Source organism: Pseudorasbora parva, chromosome 8, assembly GCF_024679245.1.
Source record: "Pseudorasbora parva isolate DD20220531a chromosome 8, ASM2467924v1, whole genome shotgun sequence".
Classification (NCBI taxonomy): Eukaryota; Metazoa; Chordata; class Actinopteri; order Cypriniformes; family Gobionidae; genus Pseudorasbora; species Pseudorasbora parva.
Genome location: NC_090179.1, coordinates 32,470,836 through 32,497,615, shown reverse-complemented (window position 1 = coordinate 32,497,615; position 26,780 = coordinate 32,470,836). Strand labels below are relative to the sequence as shown.

Genomic DNA, 26,780 nt, shown 5'->3' with positions numbered 1-26,780 from the left:
CAACATTCAGACACCAGCTTTATTTTAAAAATAAGCTCTGTCACAGAATGGAGCACACAGGATATAAGGGGTGGCATTTAGGGGTGGCAGTGGCTCAGTGGTTCATGTAGGTTTTCTACAAATTGGAAGGTTGGTAGTTCGATCCTCGGCTCCACCTGACCAAGTGTCAAGGTGTCCATGAGCTAGACACCCAACCCCAGCTGCTCCCAATGAGCTGGATGATGGCTGACATCGCCATCAGTGTATGAATGGGTGAATGTGATGTAATACGTAAAGTGTTTTGAATGGTCATAGGTCTGTTGAAAGCGCTATATAAATGCAGTCCATTTACCATATCAAAGGCATGGAAGGATACATTTATGCTGCATGCCTTCAAAAAATGATCAAATGAATGCATCTCAGAAGACTTTAGGAGGCAGCCACTAAAACTTTTATATTGAAAGGACTGAAACAAGGTTGTAAACAAGGGCTATATTTTTACTTTAAACAACACCTTGTAATACACAACCAACAAATGCATTGACTAGCGCTGTCATGGGAATTCCCCTTAACCCATTTAATGGTAAATGGACTGCATTTATATAGCACTTTTAACAGACCCTATGGCCATCCAAAGCGCTTTACATTTTTGCCTCACATTCACCCATTCATACACCGATGGCGATGTCAGCCATGTAGCTCGTCAGCAGCAGCTGGGGTTAGGTGTCTTGCTCAAGGCTTCGACACTTGATCAGGTGGAACCGGGGACCGAACCACCAACCTTTCGGTTTGTAGACAACCTACATGAACCACTGAGCCACTGCCACCCACCGGTCATGGTTGTGATCACAAATTTTAGAAAGATTTAAGAAAGAAGTCGCTTTCCTCACCTTTTTTTAAATATAAATAAATATAAGATTGACCTAAAGAAGAATATCAGATGCAGGTACACTCGCTTAGTCGATCTCTACTCATAATACATATACAATAAGCTTCAATGAAGCATATAACCTAATCAAAGCTGTTCTGACATACCATATCACTCTTTTCAATAATGCATAAGAATATTTCTAAAGGAAAGTACGTGCCAGTTATCTAATTATAGTTATAGTTATTATGCAGGTTTTAATGTCAAGGCTGTGCAATGTACTTGCTCACTTTAATCACTCACTGTGTATGAATGGCTCAAATCCAAACGTCACACACCTACGCTCCTTAAATACAGGTAATCTGCAAGCCTTCCAAGAATTAGGCTTTCCAAATTAGGCCAGTTCCTACTGCTCATAAGGAAAATTACATTAAAAGACATGCTAACCAGCTTTACAATAATTCAGACTGCCCTTTTATTCTTTCAAACAATTTATAGCAGTGAAATGCAGTGGATTAGGAGTGTTTCAGACACATGTTTATGACAGCATCTAAACCTGGATTAACTCATGCGAAAAGTTGAATGACTAAGTGATTACATTATGTAAGAGGGCAACACCATGAACAGGTTGTGCAGTAAATGCATTTTACGACATATTCCACATACACACTATTAAAAAAGAAAATCAATAACCTGAGCATGTGCCAGCAATGCTAATTTTCAATATTGTATGTGGAAATCAAACTCATCCTGATTGGATGCTCACTGTGAAACGCTGCAGTTCATCTAGACGCAAGCTAATCCAGGCAAATTACGTAGTAAGGATTACATGAGGGCAGGGCGTACAGACGATGGATGAAGGGAAAGATAGAACACTGTGTGGTGTCTGAGGATGAGTGAACATAAATAGATTAGCCAATCAGAACTGGGCTAGAGAGAGAACACAGCTTGGCAAAAGTAATCAACACACCCAGAATTCATAAGACTTCATATCATTAGTGCAGTCCAAAGGTTTTCATTGGGAACAAGTGAGAGGAGAGTGCTATTACATTAATGACAACATATTTAGTACCCTAAACGAATTAACACACTGTTTGTCCAGTTATTGGCCCTCCTATTTTGGCTCAAACTCAACGAGAGGCACTGGATCGGCTTCGGAACACCAGGAAGAGGAGTTTACGGAACAGTCGGAGACTGAAGCGGAGGATTCGTGTGGCCATGAGAACTGCAAGGCGGGCCAGCAACATGGAGGTGCCCTCATTCCTGCGCCAGCTGGTGAAGGAAACCGAGAAGATGGTAACCTTCTTCTTCAAGGGTGGGCGACGGGAGTCTGGATCGGATGATGACTACTTTGAAAATGAAGAGGATATAGGTAGACCCTACCTAGAAAGGCCCATTTTGGCGAAAGATATGGCAGAAGGGGGTTCAAAATGGGGCATTAACTATGCCATGGCAAGTATGCAGGGCTGGCGTGCCCAGATGGAGGATTCCCACACCTGTTTGCCAGAGATGACTGATGCCTTGCCAGACTGGAGCTATTTTGCCGTGTTCGATGGACATGCAGGGAGAACAGTGGCTCATTATTGCTCCAGACACCTGCTGGATTTTATTCTCGACACAGGTACTCACCAATTTTACTTAGATTATCATACTGAAGTTAAGGGATGAAATTTGTAGATGCAAAGAGTTAGTGATGATGTTTTTTTTTTTTTTAGAAATTTCAATTAGAATTTATATTTAAAGATGAAAATATGACTGCCACCACATTATAGGAGTTTGCAATTCAAGGTAAAAATCTATATACATTTTCTTGAAATACAACACTCTGCAAGATATTTTGGCAACACTCACGTCACTTGTAATACTACTAGTGTTATGCATAATTACATTTTAAATTATAATTGCAACTAAACCAAACCCTATGGTAAAGTGAATGTTGTTAATTTCTTAAGACACCTTAAAATAAAGTGTAACCAATATTTTTTTATGTAAAACATGACAAATCTGCTAGTGGGGTAAGCCCAAATACACATGTATTAAAGATATTTTATAAAAATAAAAATAAAATAAAAACTTAATATCTTGTAAGCCAGTGTATGAGGTAATAATAGTGTCTTAATAGTAATACTTTCAGCACCACTACATTAGAACATTGAAAATTGGAGGAAAAAAATGTCCAGCATGATTCATTTTATTATAATATTTATAAAACAAAACAAAAATTAGCAGTTTGTTGATACTGGGTGAAAATTAAGATTTCTAAGAGAAATGGGGCAAACATACAACAATAAAGTGCCTTAGTTGTCTTTTAAAGTTGAGTAGCCTACTATGTTAATCAAAAATGTTTTTTTTTTCTTCCTTTTTTCAAGATTTAAAATATTTTAAACGTAGTTATAAAAGTCATATTAATATGCAAAAATAGGGCAAAATAATAAGCCAATCCAATTTTACATATATTGTAGCCTTTATATTTTTGGAAATTTAAAAAAAAAAAAAAAACGTTAAAAAAAGAAATGTAACAAATGTTTTGATTTTAACAAGCTTTGCTAAATTAGGGTGGAAGGCACTGGGCAGATAAAAGTACATTGTTCAAATATTACTGTGCTTGACCCTGTCTTGCATAATCAGGGTGTGTGACGGTGGAGGAGGATATAGAACATGTCAAAGAAGGCATCAGAGATGGCTTCCTTGAAATCGACCGCCACATGCACTCCCTGGCCCGCAATGAGAGCTGGGACCACAGTGGATCTACAGCAGCTGCTGTCATGATCTCTCCACGAAACATCTACTTCATCAACTGCGGCGATTCGCGGACCTTCCTTTGCCGTGATGGCCAGGTGGTCTTCTACACGGAGGACCACAAACCCTTCAACCCACGCGAGAAAGAGCGCATCCAGAACGCCGGTGGCTCCGTCACCCTGCAGCGAATCAACGGTTCCCTGGCCGTGTCCCGCGCCCTTGGCGACTTCGACTTTAAGGAGGTGGAATGGAGGGCTCCGACTGAACAGCTGGTGTCGCCTGAACCAGAGGTGTATGAGCTGGAGCGAACGCCAGGAGATGAGTTCCTGGTAGTGGCATGTGATGGTGTCTGGGACGCCATCGGTAATGAGGAGCTGTGTGCGTTTGAGCGCAACCGCATGCGGGTCTGCGATGATCTGAGGGAGATCTGCGCTCAGGTCATTGACCTCTGCCTCTATAAGGTTGGTAAAAGCAATGAGAGGATCCCATTGAGTTGCCCTAATGGCCAATTTGTTTTATTTTTTTGGTTTTTATTTTTAACAAGGTACCTATACTAGGTTCTGAGGAAGTTTGTAATTGATAGGAAAAACATTTCAAACAATAGTACGCTTTATTGTTGACCGCATTAGACTACATTGAAAATGCATTCTTAAAAACAAAGGTTATTTTTGGCATCAATGTTCCATAAAGAATGTATAACATCCATGGAACCTTTCTATTATAAAATGTTCATTATGGTGAATATAAAGGTCCTTTGGATTTTCTTTAGAAAAATCACTCTCAAATTTCTTTTTGTTGCTGAACACAAAAGAAGATATTTTGAAGAATATCTGTAACAAAATATTTGATGGGCCACATGGTAATGGTGCCCATCAACTGTTGGTAACTTTTGTTTTCAGCAGAAGAAAGAAATTCATACAGGTTTGGTACAACTTGAGGGTGAGTAAATTACTGTAATTTTGGGGTGAACTATCCCTTTAAATGAAAGGTTCAATCAAAATGGCTCTCCTAAAGCTTCTTTTTAAAATTACACAATATTTCTACAGGTATTATATCACAAAGTCTACACACATTTTTCACAATTTTTATTCAGGGTTGTACAACTGCTTTATCCATTACCTGTGGTCTATTATTGTGGTATCATTGATCTCAAGTTTGCCTTCCCCTAAATTTCCTTTCCTTTCATTTCCTCAAAACAACACAAACTGTAAATGTTTCTCCCTGTCCAATTTGGTGATTCTTGGTGAGAATAATGTACACTGCTAAACTTTAAAGTATGGACTTTATCCCAATAGTCAGACGTCTGGTTTTGTAAAACCAAATACTATGGCCCATAAAAAACTAATCATTCTACCAAAATGTATCTATGAGAATTCACTGCATCAATGTGCTTTTATATTTTGCTAGTCACTAGCCCATGAGGTCAATAACTCTGGTGAGTCCGCCAATAAGTCTAATGTTAAGTTAATGTTAAATTGCCAGAATTACTGTCACATTTGAAATAAGGACTGCTTTGTTATTCAAAATGATTACAGGCACTTGGGTTATGTAATGTCACATAATGAGATGCCGCATGTTGAGGCGAGGTAGCTTATAGAGCGCATAACTGAATCAGCTTGACCTGTTCTATGAAGATACTGTTCTTTAAATAGAATGATTACAAGGAAGACAAGAAGAGAGAGCGAGCGGGATTATGAGTGACTCAGACTTCAGGTTAAGGGATATCCATGGTTACAAAGCAGCATCAGGCCAAAGAGTTCCTTTGGTTGATATCTAACTTCAGCTGTCTGTAAACATGTATATGTATTATGTTATATGTATACAGTACATATATCTTTATGTATTAGTGCGTTGTAGTATTATTGATATACTCTAATATCCTTTTTATATATTGTGTTATATCATAAGGGTTTTACATTCTTAAATGTCTTCAAATCTTGCAGGGAAGTTTAGACAACATCAGCATTATCATCATCTGCTTTGATGGCGCCCCCAAGGTGACACCAGAGGCACTGCAACAGGAGGCAGAGTTAGAGCAGCTCATTGAGCGAAAAGTGGCAGGTAATTTTAGCAATTCATTGGATATAAATAATTTTAATGCATTTACAACACAAATTAGATTATATGAAATAACCATCTACATACAAAGTCAAACCTATTTATATAAAAGTGTATTTTCTCTCACATTACCTAGAGATCATTCATGTGATCAGATCTAGAGATGAAGAACCTGACCTGCTCTATGTGATGAAATTCCTGGCATCTGAAGGTATTCAGGGTCTCCCACCGGGTGGAGGAATCTCATGCAAGTGAGTATTACTGTACCGTAATATATAATATAATATATATAATACACTGCAAAATTATTTAAAAAGTTAAGTGAGTTTTTCTTCTTGTTTTTCTTGTTCACTCAATTTTTTTTTAATTCTGTCAGTATGTACTTGTTTTTGGAACACCCTTATGTCGATTTAAACCTGTGTCGTTCGTCTTTTCTAGAGCTAGCACAAATGAAGATATTTTTTATTGAAATCTGAGAGCTTTCTGTCCCTCTATTGACAGCTATGCAACTTGGATGACACTTCAAAAAGTTCATAAAGAAATCATAAATCTAATTCGCATGAATTGAGCAGTTTAGTCAAAACACAATATACCCTTGCGTTTTACCCTGAAGAAAATATTTAATTTATCCTTTTTTCACATAAACATTGAGCAATGCACAGATCAGTTATGGTAAACCGAAGCTCAAACATGTTCACTTGAAGTGCGAGAACCAATGCGGCTCATTCTCTTGTGTTACGCAGAACGTTTTAACTTCAGCAAGAACCAATGAGGTTCATTCACATGTTATGCAGCACTTTTGAGCTTCAGCAAGAACCAATGAGGTTCATTCTGTTGAACGTTTGAGCTTCATCAAGGACCAATCAGGTTCATTCTCATGTTATGCAGAACGTTTGAGCTTCAGCAAGAACCAATGAGGTTCATTCATGTGTAATGCAGCAAGTTTGAGCTTCCACAAGAACCAATGAGGTTCATTCTCATGTTACACGTTTGAGCTTCAGCAAGAACCAATTAGGTTCGGTTGAGCTTCTTTTTATGTTTGCTGATCAATGCTTATATGTGAATAAAAAGCCTAAATTCAATCTGTTCATTATATAAAGTGATTGTGTCTCATCAGAAATTAAACTGCCAATAAACATTCCAATTCCTTTGGATTAGTTTTATAAAAAACTTAATGAACTTTTTGAAGCACTAAAGTTTCAATTGCGTAGACTGTTAATGGAGGAACAGAAACCATTTGTGTCATTGTATCATTTTCATTGAGATGAATGACAGTGTTATGGATTTGGAACCACATAAGGGTGGTTAATCGATGACAGAATTTTCATTTTTGGGTGAACTATCCCTTTAAGAAACTATCCCTTTTTGTTCTTCTGGTAAAGGTTTTTAGTGTAGGAGTGAGATGTGTGTGTGTGTTTCTCAATCTCTGTTTTGTTGTCTTTTTTCTTTATTGCAGGAGAGATTGTATAATTGCAGCATATCAGAAATATGCAGCAGCCTTTAGACCTCTTGAGCCAATGGTATGTTTGAAATTAATATATATATATATTATTTGTGTGTGTGTGTGTGTGTGTGTGTGTGTGTGTGTGTGTGTGTGTGTGTGTGTGTGTGTGTGTGTGTGTGTGTGTGTGTGTGTGTGTGTTTAAACTACACTGAATAAACTATTAATTACCCAACATTATAAAAATGCTGATATTCTCAAATACTCTTTCATCATTTAAGGATGTTGGCGGTTCTGATGACTCCACCTAGTGGCCGTTACCCTGAAGATGGAATCAAGCCTTGAATCTCTGTAGACGTAATAATTAATGTGAGGACAATATTTGTGTGCCACCTGCTTTACAGAGGTCAAATTGTTTAGCCAAATTGTTCCTTTTTTAAATCAATGTTGTGTATTGTACACATAGAAACAGAAATAAAAAGAAGAGGTGTATTTATCAAATGCATTCATAAAAGGGGCTTTCGCACAAGAGAAATGTTTTCATAACTATTGGCCCTAGGGGAAATGTAGTTCTTGGGGGACCGCCCTGGTGGCTAGTTTCAGAGTCAAAACTACCCAGTGCAAAAGACCCTAAAGGTAAAGCATTTAACGTTGACACCATGGAAAGGTGCTAATGAAAAATATAAACATTTCACGCTTTTTAAAAGTGAAGTGTATAATTGCAGCAGCACCACTGGCACCGCCAAAGCGAATAATTGTTTGGAACAAGGTTCTTGAACTTAAAGGTTTCTTAAACTTCCTTCATTGTCATTGGTCAAACAAATAGAATTTCCCTGCCTCGAAATCACAACATTGTTTGAACGACTGTTGTCGCGTTTGACTATTCAACAAGCCAGCATGAAACGGAAGTTGCAACCGTCTTTTCTTTCATTTCATTTTGTGACATAGCTTATATCCAGGCTTAAAGTGGCTAAAACGGCTTCTCACATGAGAAAAACAATGAGAGTCGATTTTTTTCATCGGTAATTGACTTAATAAATTATTGTTACTACTGTAAGAGCACATGAATTAAAAAAAAAAATTATGTGCAGAGATGAATCATTAATAATAAACACTTATCCCAGTGTGGCTAAAAATGCCACAGAAATTAATTTAAAACATAATAAATGGTTTACTTAATTGTCTATCCACTACAAAAACCACTTTTAAATAAATATACATTTACAGTTAATTTTTTTAATCAACTGAAATATGTAACATTGCAGTTATGGGTTGTTTCACAATTAACTTCAAAATTGACATAATATTTTCAAACATATCTGAGATACTTCAATGTATAATTGTATTATAAATATTTTTATTGTATTTGTTTATAGATGTTAAATTCTGTACTTACAGAGGACATAGGCTTGCACAACCAAACGTGTACACAGCAGTAAAACTAACATCTGTACATCTTTATAAAGGATATTTTAAACTATAAATTCACTTGTCTCATTTTATTTTTTACTAAAGTACACATACTCTCTGTCACTAACTGTCTATATTGTTATGATTGCTATGAGAATGTTTCTTCAAAATGTTGAGATCTATATGCAAAAGTTGGAGAAGTTCGGACTTTGAGCACACAATTTATATTAATTGCCACAGCAATGCAGTTAGACTAGCAGAAATTGTGGGAGAGAGGTGCTAGAGTAATGCAATACAGGTGGTAGCTCATTCTGAGGGACATTTTGAGCCACTCAGGATTTGCTGCTTCTCCGTAAGAACAATTTTATCAAAACAGAACAGATCTGTTCTGCTGTGGCATCCCATGGCCAAAGCCTGGCTAAGCGGGTTCTGGCCATGATGTGATATGAATGGTAGACCATTTTTTAAATTTATTTTTTATTTGATTGTTACTAGAGGATGCTTTAGGGAGGCCAGTAGTGGGTGTTTACTCCCAGGCCTGTATGTCTCCTGAAGTCAGAGTGCATCATGGGGGGCACTAGACTCCAATGAGCAATAGGCCTAAATTTGTTACAGTATTTACTGACCTTGGTTAACGTTAATTCAAATGCAACTGTTCATTGTTAGTTCATGTTACTTGATATAGTTGCATTAACTCTCTCAGACGATTTCTGCTAGTCTAACAACTTCTATGGTTAATGACTGCAACAAGTCAGGATCTTGGTTTAAAGGATGGTTCTTATTAGAGTCTAGTGCCCCTATTTATGCACTCTGACTTTAGGAGCCATGCAGGCCTGGGAATAAACACCCACTACTTGCCTCCCTATAGCATCCTCTAATAACACTCAAGTTTTTCCAAAAAAAAAAAAAAAAAAAGGTTTCCCATTCAGGCCACATCCTGGCGAGGACCTGCTCAGCTTCTGTAGGGAGCCAGGCTTTGGCAACTCATATAGCAACTCTCTCCCACAATTTCTTCTAGTCTAACTCCACTACCATGGCAATTAATGAACTGAAGTCAGGATCTTGGTTTAAAGGATGCACTGTTAGACTTTACCGCAATTTTACAGTTACTTACCGCAAAAAAGCCCAGTAAAATACCATTTACATTATTTACGGTTAGCTACTGTAATATGCACTGCATTATGGGTATTTTTAATGACATTTACAGTAACTTACTGTTTTTTTGTAAAACGCTGTTAAAGTGGATCTGACCAAGCAGCACAACACACTTGTATCCAATCGGCAGTAGGGGGCATGTCCACTCATGATGAGGAAGGAGAAAGAGCAAGATTGAGATTTAAAGAAAGAGTGTAGAAAGAGACCCGGCTGAGATAATTAGAAAATAGAAAAGAGGAATATCTGGAAAAGGAAAAGTTATGATCAGGCAAGAGCTTTAATGTTAATATCAGAAAGCCTTTTTTCGGTGTTGGAGAGATCAGTGTGGGAAGGTCTCAAAATGGACACAGAGGTAGCGTTGTTTCTGCTCCATACGTGAGTAACATTGCTTTTGATGTTTTACAGAACCAAGATATGCTGTTGTTGTAATGTTAGCTGTAGTAACAGGACAGGTTTGAGTGACAAGGTTTATCTAGAGCTGCTGGCGACTAACAACCAACTCTTGCTTGTAAATAACCTTGTTTACTGTACATTTTTTGTGCTTCCTCGTCGTTTGTTTGTCATCCTAACTTAATTTTCACAAAGCATTATTTTTCAGCGCTTCAGCTATTATAAAGAGACATCTACTACTTGCGTGTTTGTGCATTTTGGGGGGCGGAGCAATTGTGTGTTCTCAGAAATCACATGCTTTTAAGGATTAGTTCACTGTCAAATCAAAATAATCCATCATTACCATCAAGTCATAGCCTTTCTTCTTTCTGATGAACACAATCAGAGTTAAATTAATACATATCATGGCTCTTTCAAGCTTTATAATGACAGTGAAGCTTCCTTTTCTAGTCTAAGTTTTCTGTAGTATGGAAATAGTTTCTTGTGTGAGTGATGGATGGGAGGGGATGGCCATCCTGAACTTTGTGTCCGAAAGGTAATTTTAAAAACTCTGCTGTAGAATGTGTTACTGAAGTGTTATGGACCATGACACCTATATACTAATTACTTAAACCTCATCTTTGGTGTTACTGTTATACTTTAATGTTTAAAGAGAGTTAAAAACAAGAAGGTCATGCTTGAGCTCACTGAAACCGGTTTCTCATTGCAACAACCTGGGCAATGCTAAAGGTGTGTTTATTATAACAATAAACTGCCTGAAACAAACAGAACTGCGCAAAGTCAGAGAGAACTTGTACTCGGCCAGATCATCCCAATCGGTAAGTACAACAGTAAAATATTTGGCCTAGAGACATTTTACTGACTCTGCATTAATCTTACATTGTCATTACTAAGAAATACTAGTAAATAACCATGTGAAATAGGCGTAAACATTTTCTTTAACACTGTAAAAAAAAAAAAAGTTAAATACTAACCTTAGAAGACTAAGGTTTTAGCATAAAATACCACACATTAATAACTACAGTTCTGTACTACATGAATCTGTTGCAAAATGTAACCATCTCAAAGCAAAAAATACTATTCCCAGTAAAACATTTTATTAAAATAATTTGGAAGTAGGTATTACTGTCAGTTTTTATGTTTTCATGTGTTCATTTTGATTTTAGTTAAAGTTTTTGTAACTTTATTTTTTGTTTTTGGCATTTTTTATGGTTATTTTAATGTTAATGTTTATTTTATTTAAAGTATTTTTTTTTTCTTTTAGTTTTAGTTAACTGTAATAACGTAACTTTGGGAACCAGTCAATCATATGATATTTTTGATTATTAAAATATGAATGTAGTCATTATACATATACCACTGATATAACACATTACTATTACTAAAATTAATATTACATACATTTGTTTTGAGTTATGTTTTTCTGTGTAAAATAAACATTTCTCACTCTTGAAGTCACAACCATGCAGATCAAACACAAATTAAGTCATTATCAAATGTTGAAGGTACAGCAGTTAAAAAACGAAATGCTTTTTGCATAAGATCTTTGTTTTGGTTGTGCTTTGGCTCTGTGTGATTGTGCCGATGAATATAGTTATCCTACTGCGCATAAAACATTCATTAATAGGCTTAACCAGTTTAGATGGAAAGGATCTCGAGCTGACTAGCTGAATACGTTACTGTAGCTTTACCCATTAACAGATATAGTACTTGCTTGAAAATAATTCCAGCACAGCTACAACAAACATAATGAAATACCCTGTCACAATACATAATGCTTTACAATTAACTTTTTTAGAGATTTATCCGTTCAATAAAATACCATACTCAAATGTTGAGTAATAAAAACTCTATCTCCACCCATGTTGCTTTTACAACAAATCAAATCCCTCAGTTCTTGTGTTATTGTGAATTCTGTCACATTCTCTTTTTACCAGCAGACTGTCCTCTGTTTGCCGTTTGTTTAAAACAGTTGATTCCCCGGAGGTTTAGCTGCTCTATGTCAACCTCGCTTGTTTTGACTAACCATGGTGAACTGGCGGCAGGGTCATGGGCGCCCAAGGCTCATTGATGCACATATAGGGAGCGAAGGCTGGCCCGTGTGGTCCAAACAAACAGACGAGCTAATGTAGCTCAAATTGCTGAAGAAATTAATGCTGGTTTTGATAGAAAGGTGTCAGAATACACGGTGCATTGCAGTTTGTTGTGTATAGGGGCTGCATATCAGTAGACCAGTCAGGGTGCCCATGCTCACCCCTGCTCACACAGAAAGTGCAAACAGTGGGCACGTGAGAACTTGACGTCAGAACTGGACCACCAAGCAATGTAAAAAGGTGGCCTGGTCTGATGAATCATGTTTTCTTTTACATCACGTGGATGGCCGGGTGCGTGTGCGTTGCTTACCTGGGGAATACATGGCATGATGCACTATGGGAAGAAGGCAAGCTGGCAGAGGCAGTGTGATAATTTGGGTAATGTTCTGCCGGGAAATGGTTCAGGAATTGAAGAGCAAAACAAGAAGTTTAATCTGTTGATTATGCCTCCAAATTCTCCAGATATCAATCAAATTTAGCATGTGTGGGATGTGCTGAACAAACAAGTCCGATCCATAGAGGCCCCATCTCATAATTTACAGGACTAACTTTAACTTAGAGGACTTAAAGGATCTGCTGCTAACATCTTGGTGACAGTCCATGCCTCGACAGGTCGGGGCTGTTTTGGTAGCACAAGGGGGACCGACACAATATTATAATAATGTTATGCCTGATAGGTGTAAATGCTTATTACCATAGTGAATCAGGATTAAGACAAACATGTTTTTGGAAAAAGGATTGACGATGCATTTAATTTTGATGGGCGTACCGTACTGTTGGTGAACAAGGTTATCTTTCTCTTACAACCAAGAAACACATGGCTTCCATAACCCGAACAAAGCACGTTGATGGACATGCTCTTGCTCTCGCTCTGGTTGATGTGCGCACACACTCATCCAGGAGAAAAGCCCATACAAGGAATTCTGCCCTTTATAATGTAATGCAGGGCCACAAAAAAAAAAAGTCGAAAAAAAAAAAACTTTTAGAAACTTAAATGAATCTTGAAGGAATGAAGGAATATATTTGGCACAGAACTACTTCTTCATACAGGCTCATCATTTTTTGGTTTTATTTTAATTTTGGCCATGAGAATCCAACTCTTTAACAGAGTAAATAGGTTAGAATGCATGAAATAAGATTAGACACACCTTTAAAAAAATAGATATTTTATGACATTGGATTTGTATGTGAAATATGTATGTTTAATGCGAAATATGTGATAGTTTCAGAGATTCTCATCAGCTGCAAAAATCTAAGTATTTTAAATTTGATGGCATACATTAGATAAGATATGGTGCTGTGGTATACAGCTACACTAACACACATGCTTAACTCAGTTTTGTTCAAATTGTTTTTCATCAAGTGGTTCCTAGTGAGACCAGATGACACTGAAGGTCGAAGGTGATCCAGGCTATGGCAGCGCATCAGCTAGAGGGCGATTCACAGATTTGGACGGTTCAGAGACTGTACCTCTCCTTATCCCAGAAACTCACCACCAGCAGTACGTCTGGAAACCTCTGAACAAAGAGGAACTGGAGAAGTGTGCAGGAGGACCAGAATGGAAGAGGTTTCGTTCTCGTCTGGTACTTTGCTTCTGGATTGGTTGGCTGATAATGCTTGGCACTGCAGTCGCAATAATCATTCAGAGCCCGCGTATGGCGTCTCCTTCACTACAATGGTGGCAGAAGGATGTGTTTTACCGTCTGCAGCCAGCACTCTTCATGGATGCAGACAGTGAAGAGGTCAGCCGTATCAGCAGTAAGTAAAAAAAAAACATCATTTACAGCAATTACAAAAACGGTAGATTGCAACACAAAACATTCAAGCCGTTTATCCACCATCCATCTGGAGTATAAAATTACATCCACATGTTTACACCCGCATTTAAGTATCTCCACAAACTACAGGACATTTAACACATGTTGTGACTATGTCTAGTGGACAGTAAATCAGACAATAAATACAGGGGTCATTCAAAGGAAAATGTGCCATTTGTGTGCGAGAAAATAAGGTAACACTTTACAATAAGGTCTCATTCAGTAAAGGAACACGCCGACTTTTTGGTATATTAGCTTATTTACCGTATCTCCCAGAGTTAGATAAGTCCATTCTCATCTCCATGCGCGCCATAACTCTGTCTGACACACTCACCAGGAGCGTAGTTTATGGGGGGGATGGGGTACCCCCCCCCCCCATATTTCAACATTAAAATCCCAGTAGATCAAATTAAAAATATGTAGAATTAATTTATTTTGTAACAATAATTTTGTTCCTAATCAAATATGACTGTCATAATAAATCAGACAAAATACTCCCCCTCCATTAAACCGATTGGTAACGCCCAACCAGCAAGTCGCACTTTCACCAAAACAACGCGAGTGATGTTTGGGAGAGCAGCCAAAATGAAGAGAAACGCTGCACAGCGGACTAATTCCTGTCAGAGAGGGATGCAAAAAAATTAAGCTTGTAGCCTACTGAGAATGAGGTATGAGAATATTGTGTAATATCTAAGTACACATGACATCATATATTTAGCTAGCTCATCCATTTCAATGTCTTTAGCTCATCCATTTCAATGTATTTAGCTATAACTATCAGTAAAAGTTACCAAAACAGCTGTCTGTTTTTCTAGTTCATTTTTTCAATAGTGTCTGTAATTATCACTGACAAAAGTATTCACATCGGTGTTTGTTTTCTTCCTAAATCAATCTGACTTTTGAACGAATTGGATGAATGAACGATTTTAGTCAGTGGCTCACTCATTTAAACAGTGAATCACTGCCGCCTACTGGCGGTTTTAATACTTAGCCTAATTTCTTTCTTTTTATAATCTCTACTGTTAGAATTTTATGAGTGCTTATACACAATTTTCATATGATTACGAGGTCTATAATCTCTTAACATGTTTTTATAACAGATTCGAGGTAAATATACCAGCAGGGTAGAAAAGTCAGCAGAGGGAGAGGAGCAGGTGATCAGGTAAAGAAAAACAGCAGCTTTGTAAAGTTAGGCTATATATATATATATATATATATAGAGAGAGAGAGAGAGAGAGACAGAGAGATAGATAGATAGATAGATAGATAGATAGATAGATAGATAGATAGATAGATAGATAGATAGATAGATAGATAGATAGATAGATAGATAGATAGATAGATAGATAGATAGATAGATAGATTGATAGATAGAAATTATCCAATAACAATACACATAATATATATATATATATATATATATATATATATATATATATATATATATATATATATATATATATATATATATATATATTTTTTTTTTTTTTTTAATTAATTTATTTATTTTTAAATAACACGCAGGTGTGCTATTTTTTTTTAAATAGCACACCAATGTTCAACCCCCCAATGTTCGAACCAAATCTACGCCCTTGCCCACGGCTAGCCTATTTTAGCACAAAGACTGGAGGTTAACGAGGTTAACGGCTCCATCTAGCCTACTGCTCAATAAATACAAAAAATAACACCAACATTTTCCTATTTACACGTATGATGTGTATAGTTACATCGTGTACTAAGACCGACAGAAAATTTAAAGTTGCGATTTTCTAGACTGATATAGCTAGGGACTACACTCTCATTCCTGCCTAATAATCCAGGAACTTTGCTTCTGTAATCTGTACCATTGATGCAGCGGCGCAATGATATTACGCAGCACTCTCTCCTAGGACATGCCAAATACACATACTTTATTATCTATGTTTATTTGTAGACTAAATGTGAATTCGTAAGAGAGACAGTATGGTATGTACATGTGAAATGTCAGTGACTGAGTGTGAGCAAAACAGAATGGACTGTATAGTAGCCAAAGACATGTAAACAGCGATTAAATTCCAGCAGTGAAGACCATCATGACGGTGTGTTTCACATTCAGGGGTGTCCGAGCGGCTGCCGTATCTTAAGTCACTGGGGGTTGGGGCAGTGATCCTGGAGGGCTTCTTCCGGCATAACAGCTCCCCACCCAACCTGACAGAGATTGACAAAAGTCTGGGCACGCTTCCACAATTCACACAGCTTATCAATGAAAGCCGGAAAGCAGGCATGTGCATTTTCATTATTAAAAAGTCTACTTGATTTTATTTTTATAGTTTTATTGGCATTCACCCTATTATTAAAATTAAATGTTTTCATTATACATCGTCTCTGCATGCAGTTGGATCAGGACTGTATAATCTTGGCATTCAATAGATGGTGCTGTTTAGCCATATATTAGTTTAGTTTCATATATTTGATTCCATGTATTTCAACACTTAAAGGGTCAGTTTCTGTCATCATTTGATCACCCTCAAGTTGTTCCAAACCTGTATAAATATCTTTGTTCTGCTGTACATTGCATTAAAATAACATAGATATTAAAGTGGCTCAAATAAATGATGCTTCTCAGTTGATTTTTAACACTTTAGCCCTCATGTGTAGACAGTTAATCAAATTTTAAAGGGTGAGTTCACCCGAAAATGAAAATTCTGTCATTAATTACTCACCATCATGTCGTTCGACACCCGTAAGACCTTTTTTCATCTTCAGAACACAAATTCAGACATTTACAAATTAAGGCTTTACAAAGCTGTGTTTTGAAAACGGCCCACTATATAAGTCATAATTTAGGTTTTTTATTTCCGCACAAAAACTATTCTCGTCGCTTCATAAAAATATTGTAGAACCACTGTAGGGAGATGGGCTTGTTAACAACGTCTTTAGTGCCTTTTATGGGTCTTGAGAAAGGAAATTACATTGGTGTCAATGAAGGCCTTATTTCTGAGCCATCGGATTTCAACAAAAAATATCTTCATTTGTGTTTCGAAGATGAACAAAGGTCTTATGGGTGTAGAGACATGAGGGTGAGTGATTATGACAGAATTTTCATTTTTGGGGGAACTAATCCTTTAAACTACGGACATGTTCCACATTTGACAAGCACGAAGTGTCTTGATGTTAAACATTATTTCCTTTTTATACAGTTTAAAACCTAACAATTTTGTATAAAAAATATTTTGTTAAAAGTTTTTGTACTTGAAATGTGTGCTTGGTTTACAACTTTGTTATCTAATGCAAAAACAGCCATACATTTTAGCTGTGTGCAAATAAATACTACAAATATGCTTGTGAAATAGTGGTAGTGTGAAAACAAATTGAAGTAGAATTTTTGTGTGCAAAAATATGAACTGATTGAAAGGATTTTCCATATGGTTTAGGTGTGAGAGTGATGCTGGACCTTTGTGAGCTGGACCTGTTTGAGCAGGAGTTGGGTAATGACACTGAAGTTTGGTCTGGTGCATCCGACTACATTCAGGTAATGAATGTTATTCTTACTATGGGGGGGACAATATCAGCAACAGCCTTATTTTGTTCCAACATTGGAAATACGTGCCTAGCCTACATTTTTGCAAAACTGCCAAGTTTTTTGGCTGCCAAGTGCGAACTCTCACGCATTTAGCATAAAGTCTTACGCAATTGACAATGTAACCACACTCTCACGTCACGCATCCATTTTCTTAAAATAAATAAATAAATAAAAAAACTAAGAGGACACTGACAGACAAGACAGAGCAGGTTACTTTGATATGAAACAAAGTCTTTCAAATTCTGTCAATTTAATTATGAAATTCAACCGCTCTTAAATGTGACGTGACAGATAGCTGTAGCACCTCACGCAGCACGCGAGCCGATCATCTCTTCCTCTTCATTACTAGATTATAGTGAATAAACACAAATGCACATTAGAAGGTATCGATCAGTGTTTCAACCGCGGAAAGAGGTCAATAACTGGAAAACAATGTCACGTAACCTTACATATGGACCAAAAGTTACCTCAGGAAAAAGCCTAATATTAGCTCAAAAAATTAACTACAGTATCCCTTTAAATTAGTAAGCTTGTGGTTAGCTTCCGATCTTGATTCATTTGGATAAATATAGATACAGAACTACATTTTTCTTGAGGAAAGTCTTTTTACTGTAAACATTAATTAAGCCCTGTCAGCTGGTATTATTATTTAAAGGTTCAAATTAACATCTAGAATTAATATAATGCTGTTTTTATAATAATAACGCTATACTATTTTAATGATCTGAGTAAAACATATAATAATTATGTAATATAGTGCATATTTTATCAAAGAAATCCTCTCCATAGTGCTGCAAATATATTTTTTGTATTCCATTTGCTCCAATGTCAAAAGAAAAAAATTGATAAATTATTATGTTGGTCAGAAGAGAGGCAAATTTGTCATCACTCCTTCAGCTGTAGAAACACCATCACAGCAGCCTTAATTCCTTTTCTGCCAAGGTAATATAACACAAAATATAGCTATATAAATGTTTTTTTTTTCAATGAAAAAATGAATATGTCAGTTCTGTCTCTGACACAGGTCTTTAAATTTTGGTTTAAACCTTTTGTAAACGAAATATTACAAATTAAATGAAATGATCTGCTAGCATCACCTAGCATCATACCAGCGCTAATACCAGTAGGCTATAACTGGTTTGAACTTGCATACCATACCGGTGTGGAAATTATGATATTGTGGCTAGTCTGCCACTTGATGAACAAAAGATTCATGTGGTAAGGATTATTGTCAATACTGTCAAAAATGTCAATATTTATGTCTACCTTTTGTTCATTATTGCTCATGTGATATTATTTCCCTCTCAGTTCTCATTAAGGTATTGGCTGGAGTATGGTGTGTCAGGGTTTGGGATCTGTGATACAGACGCAGCCTTCTCTGCAAAGGTAAAACTGTCGGAAAACAAACAGACTTTTCTTGTTTTGTGGAAAAAGTGTGGGTTTTTGATGATTATGCAGTGCAGGTGGTTAGAAGCCAATACACGGTACCTGCATACAAATCAATGTGCATGTATGATTCACAGACCCTACTGGAGTGGAACGTGCTGATGCAGGAGTTCAGTTCACAAGATGACGAAAGGTATAACGTTTTTCAGCTGAAATCATACTGTTGATTTGCACACACCTGGCCTTTATGTTGACTTTAAAGGGGTGGTAAAACACATTCTTTCGAAGGCTTGATTGTGTTTGTGGGGTGCACTGTAACGTGTTCATGCTTCGTTTTTAAAAATTGCATTATTTTTCATACAAGCTGTTGTGCAAATCCTGCATTGAACTCATAAAGATTGTGGAAGCTTTCCTCCGTGCAGTGCAGAGAGTGAGATTTGGGTAATAATTACAAGGGACTCCCCTGTCCCTTGGAAGGCTGAACATAGTGGACCTGCAATCCAGATGAAAATTAACATAGTTTCGTCAGCATTGTGCAACAATCCAATCAGGCAACACTCCAGCCTACTAACTATACCACTACAACTGGGGCGGCAGTGGCTTAGTGGTTCATGTAGATTGTCTACAAATCGGAAAGTTGTTGGTTCGATCCCCGGTTCGATCTGCCCAATTGTTAAGGTGTCCATGAGCAAGACACCTGACCCCAGCTGCTCCCGACGCCTTGCATGACTAGAGTGAATGGGGGAATCTGAGGCACCATGTAAAGCCATGGGTCTGTCAAAGCACTATATCAATGCAGTCCATTTACCAACTCTTCTCCACAGCAATAAAAAATGGCCTCGCCCCCCCTTATTTAATATTCTCGGAGGAGGGGTTTATGTAAATATTGGGGCTAGTGATGCAGCAACCCTGGAGGAATGTCTGTAGTCCCTACCAGCCGTTTGCTGTAGTCCTTAGAAATTGATTTCTTTAAAAGCAATTATCTCCCTTTGCTTGATGTCTAACCAGGTTCCAAATTTGAAGTTGATATCACAAAATTGAGGTAGCTATATACCAAAAATAAGCCAACATTCCATTACTTATTTTTTTATGTCATGCTCACCTGTTCGCCCATGGGCATGCTGGTCTGAAAGCGAGGGGTGATAAGGTGCATTGTTGGTGCGTTGCTATTTTGAGGCAACTGAAATCAATTGCGCTATTGACCAACAGAAACCTGATCTAAAGTCAATAGTGCAGTATTTTTTCTGTTATTTAAAGGGCACGATAGTAATATGTGCCTATAGGTGGGTGCACAACATGCATACACTCTGCTTATTACATACACAGCACACAAATATTTTTAGATATCATTAAATATTAAACATATTAAACACATTATTATTAAATATTGTATATATTTATATATTAATAATAATAATTCCTCTCTGGAGAATTGTTCAGTCTTTCCCCTCGCAAATTTCGCTGTGTAAATAGCGAATTCGTCATGGTTCATGCATACCTGGCTTTTAAAGAGAATGGGCGATGAGACTCTGATTGGTTTGTTGCACATTTCACCCAAAACACACCCATGACTTCTTAAAAGACTAGGTTTTGTACCATGCACCAGGCGCACCAACCGTCTTTTCCATCATTAAACTAGCAAAAGTGGATTCCGACACATCCTAAGTACACCTGCTCCATGCACTTCAGACCATGCACTTAAAATAGGGCCCCTTGAGTCCCTTTCCACACTGTAAAAAATTATTTAGAAAAAAGTTACCTGGTTGCCTTAAAATTTTGAGTTCATTGAAATTAAAATTTTGAGTTAATACAATGAACATTTTTTGAGATTTGACAACCTTTATTAAAATATAATTAAAAGATTTTGTAAGCATATTGGGTAATTGTGTGTGTTTTATTTCTGAAACATGCCAAATAGTGCTATTTTCATGATTTATCACGTTTTTTATGTGGTTCAGATACAATAATATTTTGAGTTTCTATCTATTAAACAAATTTCCTTCATTGTATCAACTCAAATTTTTAATTTCAATAAACTCAAAATTTTAAGGCAACCAGGTTACTTACTTTTTTTAAGTTAAACCAACAAAAACAGATTTTTTTTTTTACAGTGCAACAATGTGTTTTGCCAAGATTAGAAAAAGATTTGATTATAAAATAGTGCAGTAAATTGAACTCTAAAGTGTTTTCATGGTAAAGCAATGTCCAGTTTCAAAGGGTTTCCACAGGATGAATTTTGGGGTTTTTAAGCTTTTGAATAATACCTAATTTATGATGATTACAAAATATGTGATATGAAAAAAAGCAATCAAAAAAGTGTGCCAAGTGTCCCGTACTGGGACAGTGCCAGTTAACAGGTTAATTAATTTGCTACATAAACTTGCTTTACGTAAGTCATGGTGACAAATCAGTTCTTGTTATCTCATTCTTGTAGAATATTGATGGTGAGGCAAACAAGTAACACTCTTCCAGCACTAAAGGTGTCCAACATTACTGTTAATGGTTCACTGGTGGAGCTGGTTACAAAATCACTGATCCCCCCATCACTCCATCTGTTGTCTGCTGCTGAGGTGGCTGGGGCCATGGAGGCCAGCCTGCAGATGCCACAGGGACACTGGCCGAGCTGGACTGTGAGTCGACTTTGCACTGAACTTTAAAGGGGTGATGAATTGAGAAATCAACTTTCCCTTGAGCTTTTAATATATAAAAGGTCATGGTAATAAAAGACTATCCTGTAAATTTCAGAGCTGAAAACGTCCTTGTTAGTCAAAGAAAAGCTTTTATAGATATTGTGTTCGCATCTTGACGTCATCGACTGATGAAACACCGCCTCAACAGGATAATAAGAATGTGTAGTTCATTAACCCCACCCACTGACTCATGGAGCCGTTCGGATTGCGCTAGGCAATAAACATGCCGAAGAATATAGCAAGATATTGCGCTATCATGGTTGTGGAGGAACACAGTCGCTGCATAAGCTTCCTTTGGATCATAATATTAGGAATGTGTGGTTGAACTTTATTTTTAATGAAGTTCCAGCTAATGTGGGGAAGAAATGGTGTTCGCTTCATTTCACTGCAGGATCGTTTGTAAACAAATTTTATTTGGCGCTGGATTTGTAGACATATTGGCCCTCATTTATCAATCTTGCGTAGAAACGGGTGTATATGTGGGTGTAAGATTGTGCTTACACTCCTCTCACCGCCTGATTTATGAAACTGTGCGCACCTCTGCAATTCAGGTGTACGCAATACTTGCCATTGATAAATTCCGCGGCTGAAAACGATCGTCATTAGAATAACACGCCCCTATATATTCAAGTCTCCGCCTCCCCCACGCCCTCATTTTACGCCATGGACAAACAGAAGACGGCAAAGAAACGAAACTTCTCCGACGTGGAGATCGGGCGCGCTCAATCATCTCTTTAGTCCACTTAGTCAGGGCACTGATTAGGACATAAGTCAATGGGCTGACTCCCTGATCAGTGCTCTGACTACTGAACTATTGAGATGATTGAGATGCGCCCATCGAGACCATCACCAGGGAAGTGGAAAAAAACCCGAAATTGTTTTATTTGGGAGTTTAAAGAGTGGGAATAAAGGCGCTCACAAAAACAAAATATGGACCCAAATTACGAGTAGCTACTGTTAGTGTGGGGGTTGAGAAGCGCACTCCAGCAGTTTAAATAGCTGTTTGGATGATAAATTACCATCACTGCATTATTTTACAGCACGTTTTGAAACAATTAGCATTTAATTTCGTATCACGGCACATGTATTGGGGTGTACAATAGTGATGATGATGTGATGTGGAGTAAGATTCATTCACATTAATAATTACATGACAATTTGTAAGATTCTTATTATTATTATTATTATGATTATTATTCTTAATGACGCTTGTTATTTAGAAGAAAATGCCGTTTTTATTGATTTTATTATTATTTAAAAGAAGAAGGCCATTTTTATTATTTTGTCAGTCTGAATTATTTTAGTCCCAGTCCGTGCGCAGCTGCCGGGCCAGACGGGCCTGAACCGTCAGATAAAGCGCACAGGCTCACGACTGGAGGAATACATATGCCTACAAATCAAACACTTTGGTAAAGTCACACAAATTAAACATTGACGTTCATGTTACACAAAAATAAACACTAAATGTTGTTGTTGTGGTTTTTTACAGTGGATCATATAGCATATCTTGTCAGTGCGTTTTGTGGTGTTAGGAATTGTTTTTCTGCGCATTTTCCCACTAACTCAAACGTGCGTACACCACCTCCTGAGCTGGCGTAGGATTTGAGCGTGCCGTACGCCAACGTCCATATTGATAAATCTCAAAGTCACCGTGGGTTTGGGTGTACGCAAGGTGTACGCTGGAAATTTGGTGTACGCACTTTTGATAAATGAGGGCCATTGAGATTAAAACACAGCGCTGTTTCTTCTATATTGGATCCGATAGGAGGAATGGTGCAACACATTTATGTGAGTAAAACGTGTTTTTTATATGTAATAGTATTGAATTGTTATAGATCATTTTGCTTATGTGTACATGTCAAACAGAACATACCTTAGCTTTAGCATGCTGGACTCAGACACGTATGGGCCAGGGCTTGCAAAGCTCAACTACCTGATTCAAAGGCTGATGAATCTCGTAAAATTCCTTTCTTGTTCTGACGTTCAATCCGTCTAAAAATCGGCAAAATGGACATACATGGTTTTCATCGGACAGCGACAATATGAAAATCTTATCCAATCCTAGCTGTGGGTGTTTACTTCCATGTGTAACAGAGGCCAGCTAGTAGTAGTTGCTGTGCGAGTAAACCTCACTCCTCTGACCTCAAGAGATGCTCTAGCGACTGACGTTAGGGGTTGCAGCATTTAGCCTCCTTGTTAGAGCGTCTGACTCTCATGCCGGCGGACCCGGGTTCGAACAGAAGTGGTTACACATGTCTCCAGTGCAGCATGCCCATCAAAAGCCAGTGTTCAGGAGAGAGCCTCAAAACCAGTGTAGAAAATAGACATGAACATCATTAGTTGACCTAACACAACAGTATAATTAAAAAAAAAAGCCAGTTCATGAAACCTTTAACAGTTTATCAATGGCAAAATCCAAAAAAAGACTTATAAAATGATCCGATTAAATATTTCTATATTTTATGGTTTTAACATCCATTATATTACTATACAGTTAGTATACTAATCAATCGCGATAGGGAATGGTTTTTCACCTGAACCAGCTTAATACCAGCTTGGCTAGTTTTATCTGTGATTTGCAAATCATTTGTCTGCAAGATAATGTTGGAAAAACAATAGGGGTTTGTATCTGCCAAAAACATGATATGGGTCTAATTTTTTTGTGACGCATCAAACTGGAACACTTTAATTTACGGTAAACACGACCAAGACAAAAATGATATCAGCAGCATTAATGAATTACAGAAAAAGGACATCAAGGACAAACCCGCACGAGGACTTGTTGTTGACAGCCTCTTGAGTTTGATTTATGAAAACCGTTTCACCCAGAGAGAAATTAGATTTCTACATGGTCATTATCAAAGTTTAAAAACATCAAGTCCAGGGTTCCACAATAATGGAAACCCTGGAAATATCAGCGGAGACTTGTGATTTCTAGGTCTGAAAATGTCACATTCATAAAATCTGTTTACTTTTAAAAGTGCTTTTAAAAATGCTAGAAATGTTTACTTTAATGCAATCTGGGTTGAATTGAAGTTTCTGAGAATCCTTCCAGTGGCCATTTGATGTCAATTTAACATCAAGGTGCCAGCTGGGCTGTATGCTTTGAATGAAATGTCATGTTTGCACCACAGGTGGGTGGAGGAGTCCCGTGGGAGCTCCAGAGAGCCATTCTAGTCCTGATCATGACTTTACCTGGGACTCCCGTCATCAAATATGGAGATGAGGTCAGTCCAATTCAGGTGAGATGACAAAACCATCCCCAACATACCATTCCTGTGATCACACCCTTACGAAAGGAAAATATATTTACCAATATATTACTTGAAATATATTATAAAATATTGTAAATACATGGAATAATATATTATGATGGTATTATACAATATATTATATATTCCTGTAATATATTATATTGCAATATATTGGAGAATATAAATATTAAATCCCATATATGTGAATATATTGCCTAATGTATTACATGATATTTTCTAATATACTGCAATATATTTTTGTTTCGTAAGGGTAGTTTGAAGTTTTCGAATCAGTTTGTTTAAAAACTGTATGAATGTTTAATGAATCAATGGCATTTTTCTATTCATCTGTTCAAAAATACAGAAACAGCTGAATCAACCGCTAGCCCTCTTCCAATCTCTGATTCAGTCGCGTGCTCGTGAAGAGGCTCTGCACTGTGGCAGATTCACCTTCCTCCCCTTCAATGGCAGCATGTCATCCTCTGGCCTCAATTCTACAGACATACCTCCTTTAGCTTACCTGCGCTCATGGGGTTGTGTTCACTTCTTGGTCTTGTTTAATTTGGGTTCTGAACCTCACACTCTGGATCCAGACTGGGCTCCCAGCCTACCCGGAGATGGGATGTTCGTAATTAGCACAGGTCTTGACCGATCCGGGCATGTGTCTCTACGGTCAATAAAAATGCAGCCACATGAGGCCATTGTCATAAAACTGTTTGAATCTGACAACTCCTCCTAAGATAAAAGGCTTGTTAACTTACTAATGCAACTAAGAGCTGAAGATGTTAAGTATTGGTTAGTTGTAACTAAGGCCACATTTACACTGCAGGTCTTGATGCACAATTCCAATTTGGTGACTATATCCATTTTTTTTTTTTGATGACCCGCTTACACCATCTTTTAAAAGTGACCTGTATCAGATATTTGCATTTACACTATACACTGGCGAAAGAGCCCAAGACGTTCTAAACCCGGAAAAGGAAGTAAAATGGCACGATATGCAATGGATGCAGACTAAATGATTATTCAATAGGTCAGCAAAATGTTGCTGTCGTCTTCCATCGCGCCATTAGTGTCATGTGATCGCAGTTCGTGTCCACCTGAGTTGACGTCATTGGTCTCCGTCTCTTTTCCAATGATGTATGACTTGCATTTACTGAGGAATATCCGATTTGACCGCTTACATGGCACGTATCCGAATCATATCAGATTTATTACCACATATGAGTGAGGCCTGATTCTGATCTGAGGATATCGGAATTCATGCATTTTTTCCCTGCTTACACATTCACGTACTATCTGATGTGTGCCACATGAGAGGGAAAAATCGGAATTGGGTCACATGAGCGGTGTAAATGAGGCGTAAGAGTAAGTATTTTACTAAAAGTAAATTAATGTTTTTAAAATGAATAAATATTGGCAGTGGGACTGGAGTGCACTTTGTTTCCTTGCAAGTAATCTAATAAAAACAATGCAAATTTAAAATAGGGTGTTTATTTTTCAAATCACACTTTGTAGTAAATTGTTTTATTTTTTCCACAGTATGAAGGTAATATTAAAATGGGAAATGTCTTACCATATTATCTCATTTTTGCTATTTTTTATAATGCCTTTTAAGGTTTTTTTTTTGTTTAACTTTTAATTTTCACCATTATGTTTAGTTTAGTTTAGTTTAGTTTAGTTTAGTTTAGTTTAGTTTAGTTTAGTTCATGGTCTTTCAGTTTGTTTTCATTTGTCAAGTGTTTCTTTGTTCAGATTCCCACCGCTCATCTGTTTACGGTCATCATTAGTTCATTTGTGTCAGCTGTTTGTAATTTATCATCCTCGTTTGTGTTCACTACTTAAGTTGTTTCTTCTGCTGCGCTTCTTGTCTTGTCATTATGTTAAAGTGTGTTGTGTGATTGCCTGTCTGTGAAGTATTTGAGAGTAAACTACGTT

The 26,780-nt window shown here is 37.2% G+C and overlaps 2 protein-coding genes across 6 annotated transcripts; both read left to right on the top strand.

Annotated features, from left to right (window-relative positions):
• The first annotated feature begins 1,853 nt into the window (after nucleotides 1–1,853).
• ppm1na (protein phosphatase, Mg2+/Mn2+ dependent, 1Na (putative)) lies at nucleotides 1,854–8,507 on the top strand. Of its 2 annotated transcripts, XM_067451785.1 has the most exons (6): nucleotides 1,854–2,468; nucleotides 3,476–4,047; nucleotides 5,530–5,647; nucleotides 5,781–5,895; nucleotides 7,101–7,164; nucleotides 7,367–8,507. In XM_067451785.1, the coding sequence occupies exons 1-6, from the start codon at nucleotides 2,066–2,068 to the stop codon at nucleotides 7,394–7,396; spliced, it is 1,302 nt and encodes a 433-aa protein (XP_067307886.1). In that variant the 5' UTR covers nucleotides 1,854–2,065; the 3' UTR covers nucleotides 7,397–8,507. The 2 variants fall into 2 exon arrangements, with proteins under 2 accessions (XP_067307886.1, XP_067307887.1); XM_067451786.1 differs by lacking the exon at nucleotides 7,101–7,164 and having other exon boundaries at nucleotides 5,781–5,855; nucleotides 7,414–8,507.
• A 1,927-nt stretch (nucleotides 8,508–10,434) lies between these two features.
• Nucleotides 10,435–26,514, top strand: si:dkey-202g17.3 (amino acid transporter heavy chain SLC3A2). 4 transcript variants are annotated; one of them, XM_067450959.1, is made up of 9 exons: nucleotides 10,435–10,575; nucleotides 13,497–13,891; nucleotides 16,046–16,210; nucleotides 17,364–17,461; nucleotides 18,821–18,898; nucleotides 19,036–19,091; nucleotides 21,333–21,528; nucleotides 24,723–24,830; nucleotides 25,207–26,514. In XM_067450959.1, exons 2-9 carry the CDS (start codon nucleotides 13,516–13,518, stop codon nucleotides 25,579–25,581), a joined length of 1,452 nt encoding a protein of 483 aa, XP_067307060.1. In that variant the 5' UTR covers nucleotides 10,435–10,575; nucleotides 13,497–13,515; the 3' UTR covers nucleotides 25,582–26,514. The 4 variants fall into 4 exon arrangements, with proteins under 4 accessions (XP_067307060.1, XP_067307061.1, XP_067307062.1 ...); XM_067450960.1 differs by lacking the exon at nucleotides 10,435–10,575 and adding an exon at nucleotides 10,595–10,858 and having other exon boundaries at nucleotides 24,723–24,815; XM_067450958.1 differs by lacking the exon at nucleotides 10,435–10,575 and adding an exon at nucleotides 10,597–10,858.
• The last annotated feature ends 266 nt before the right edge of the window (nucleotides 26,515–26,780 follow it).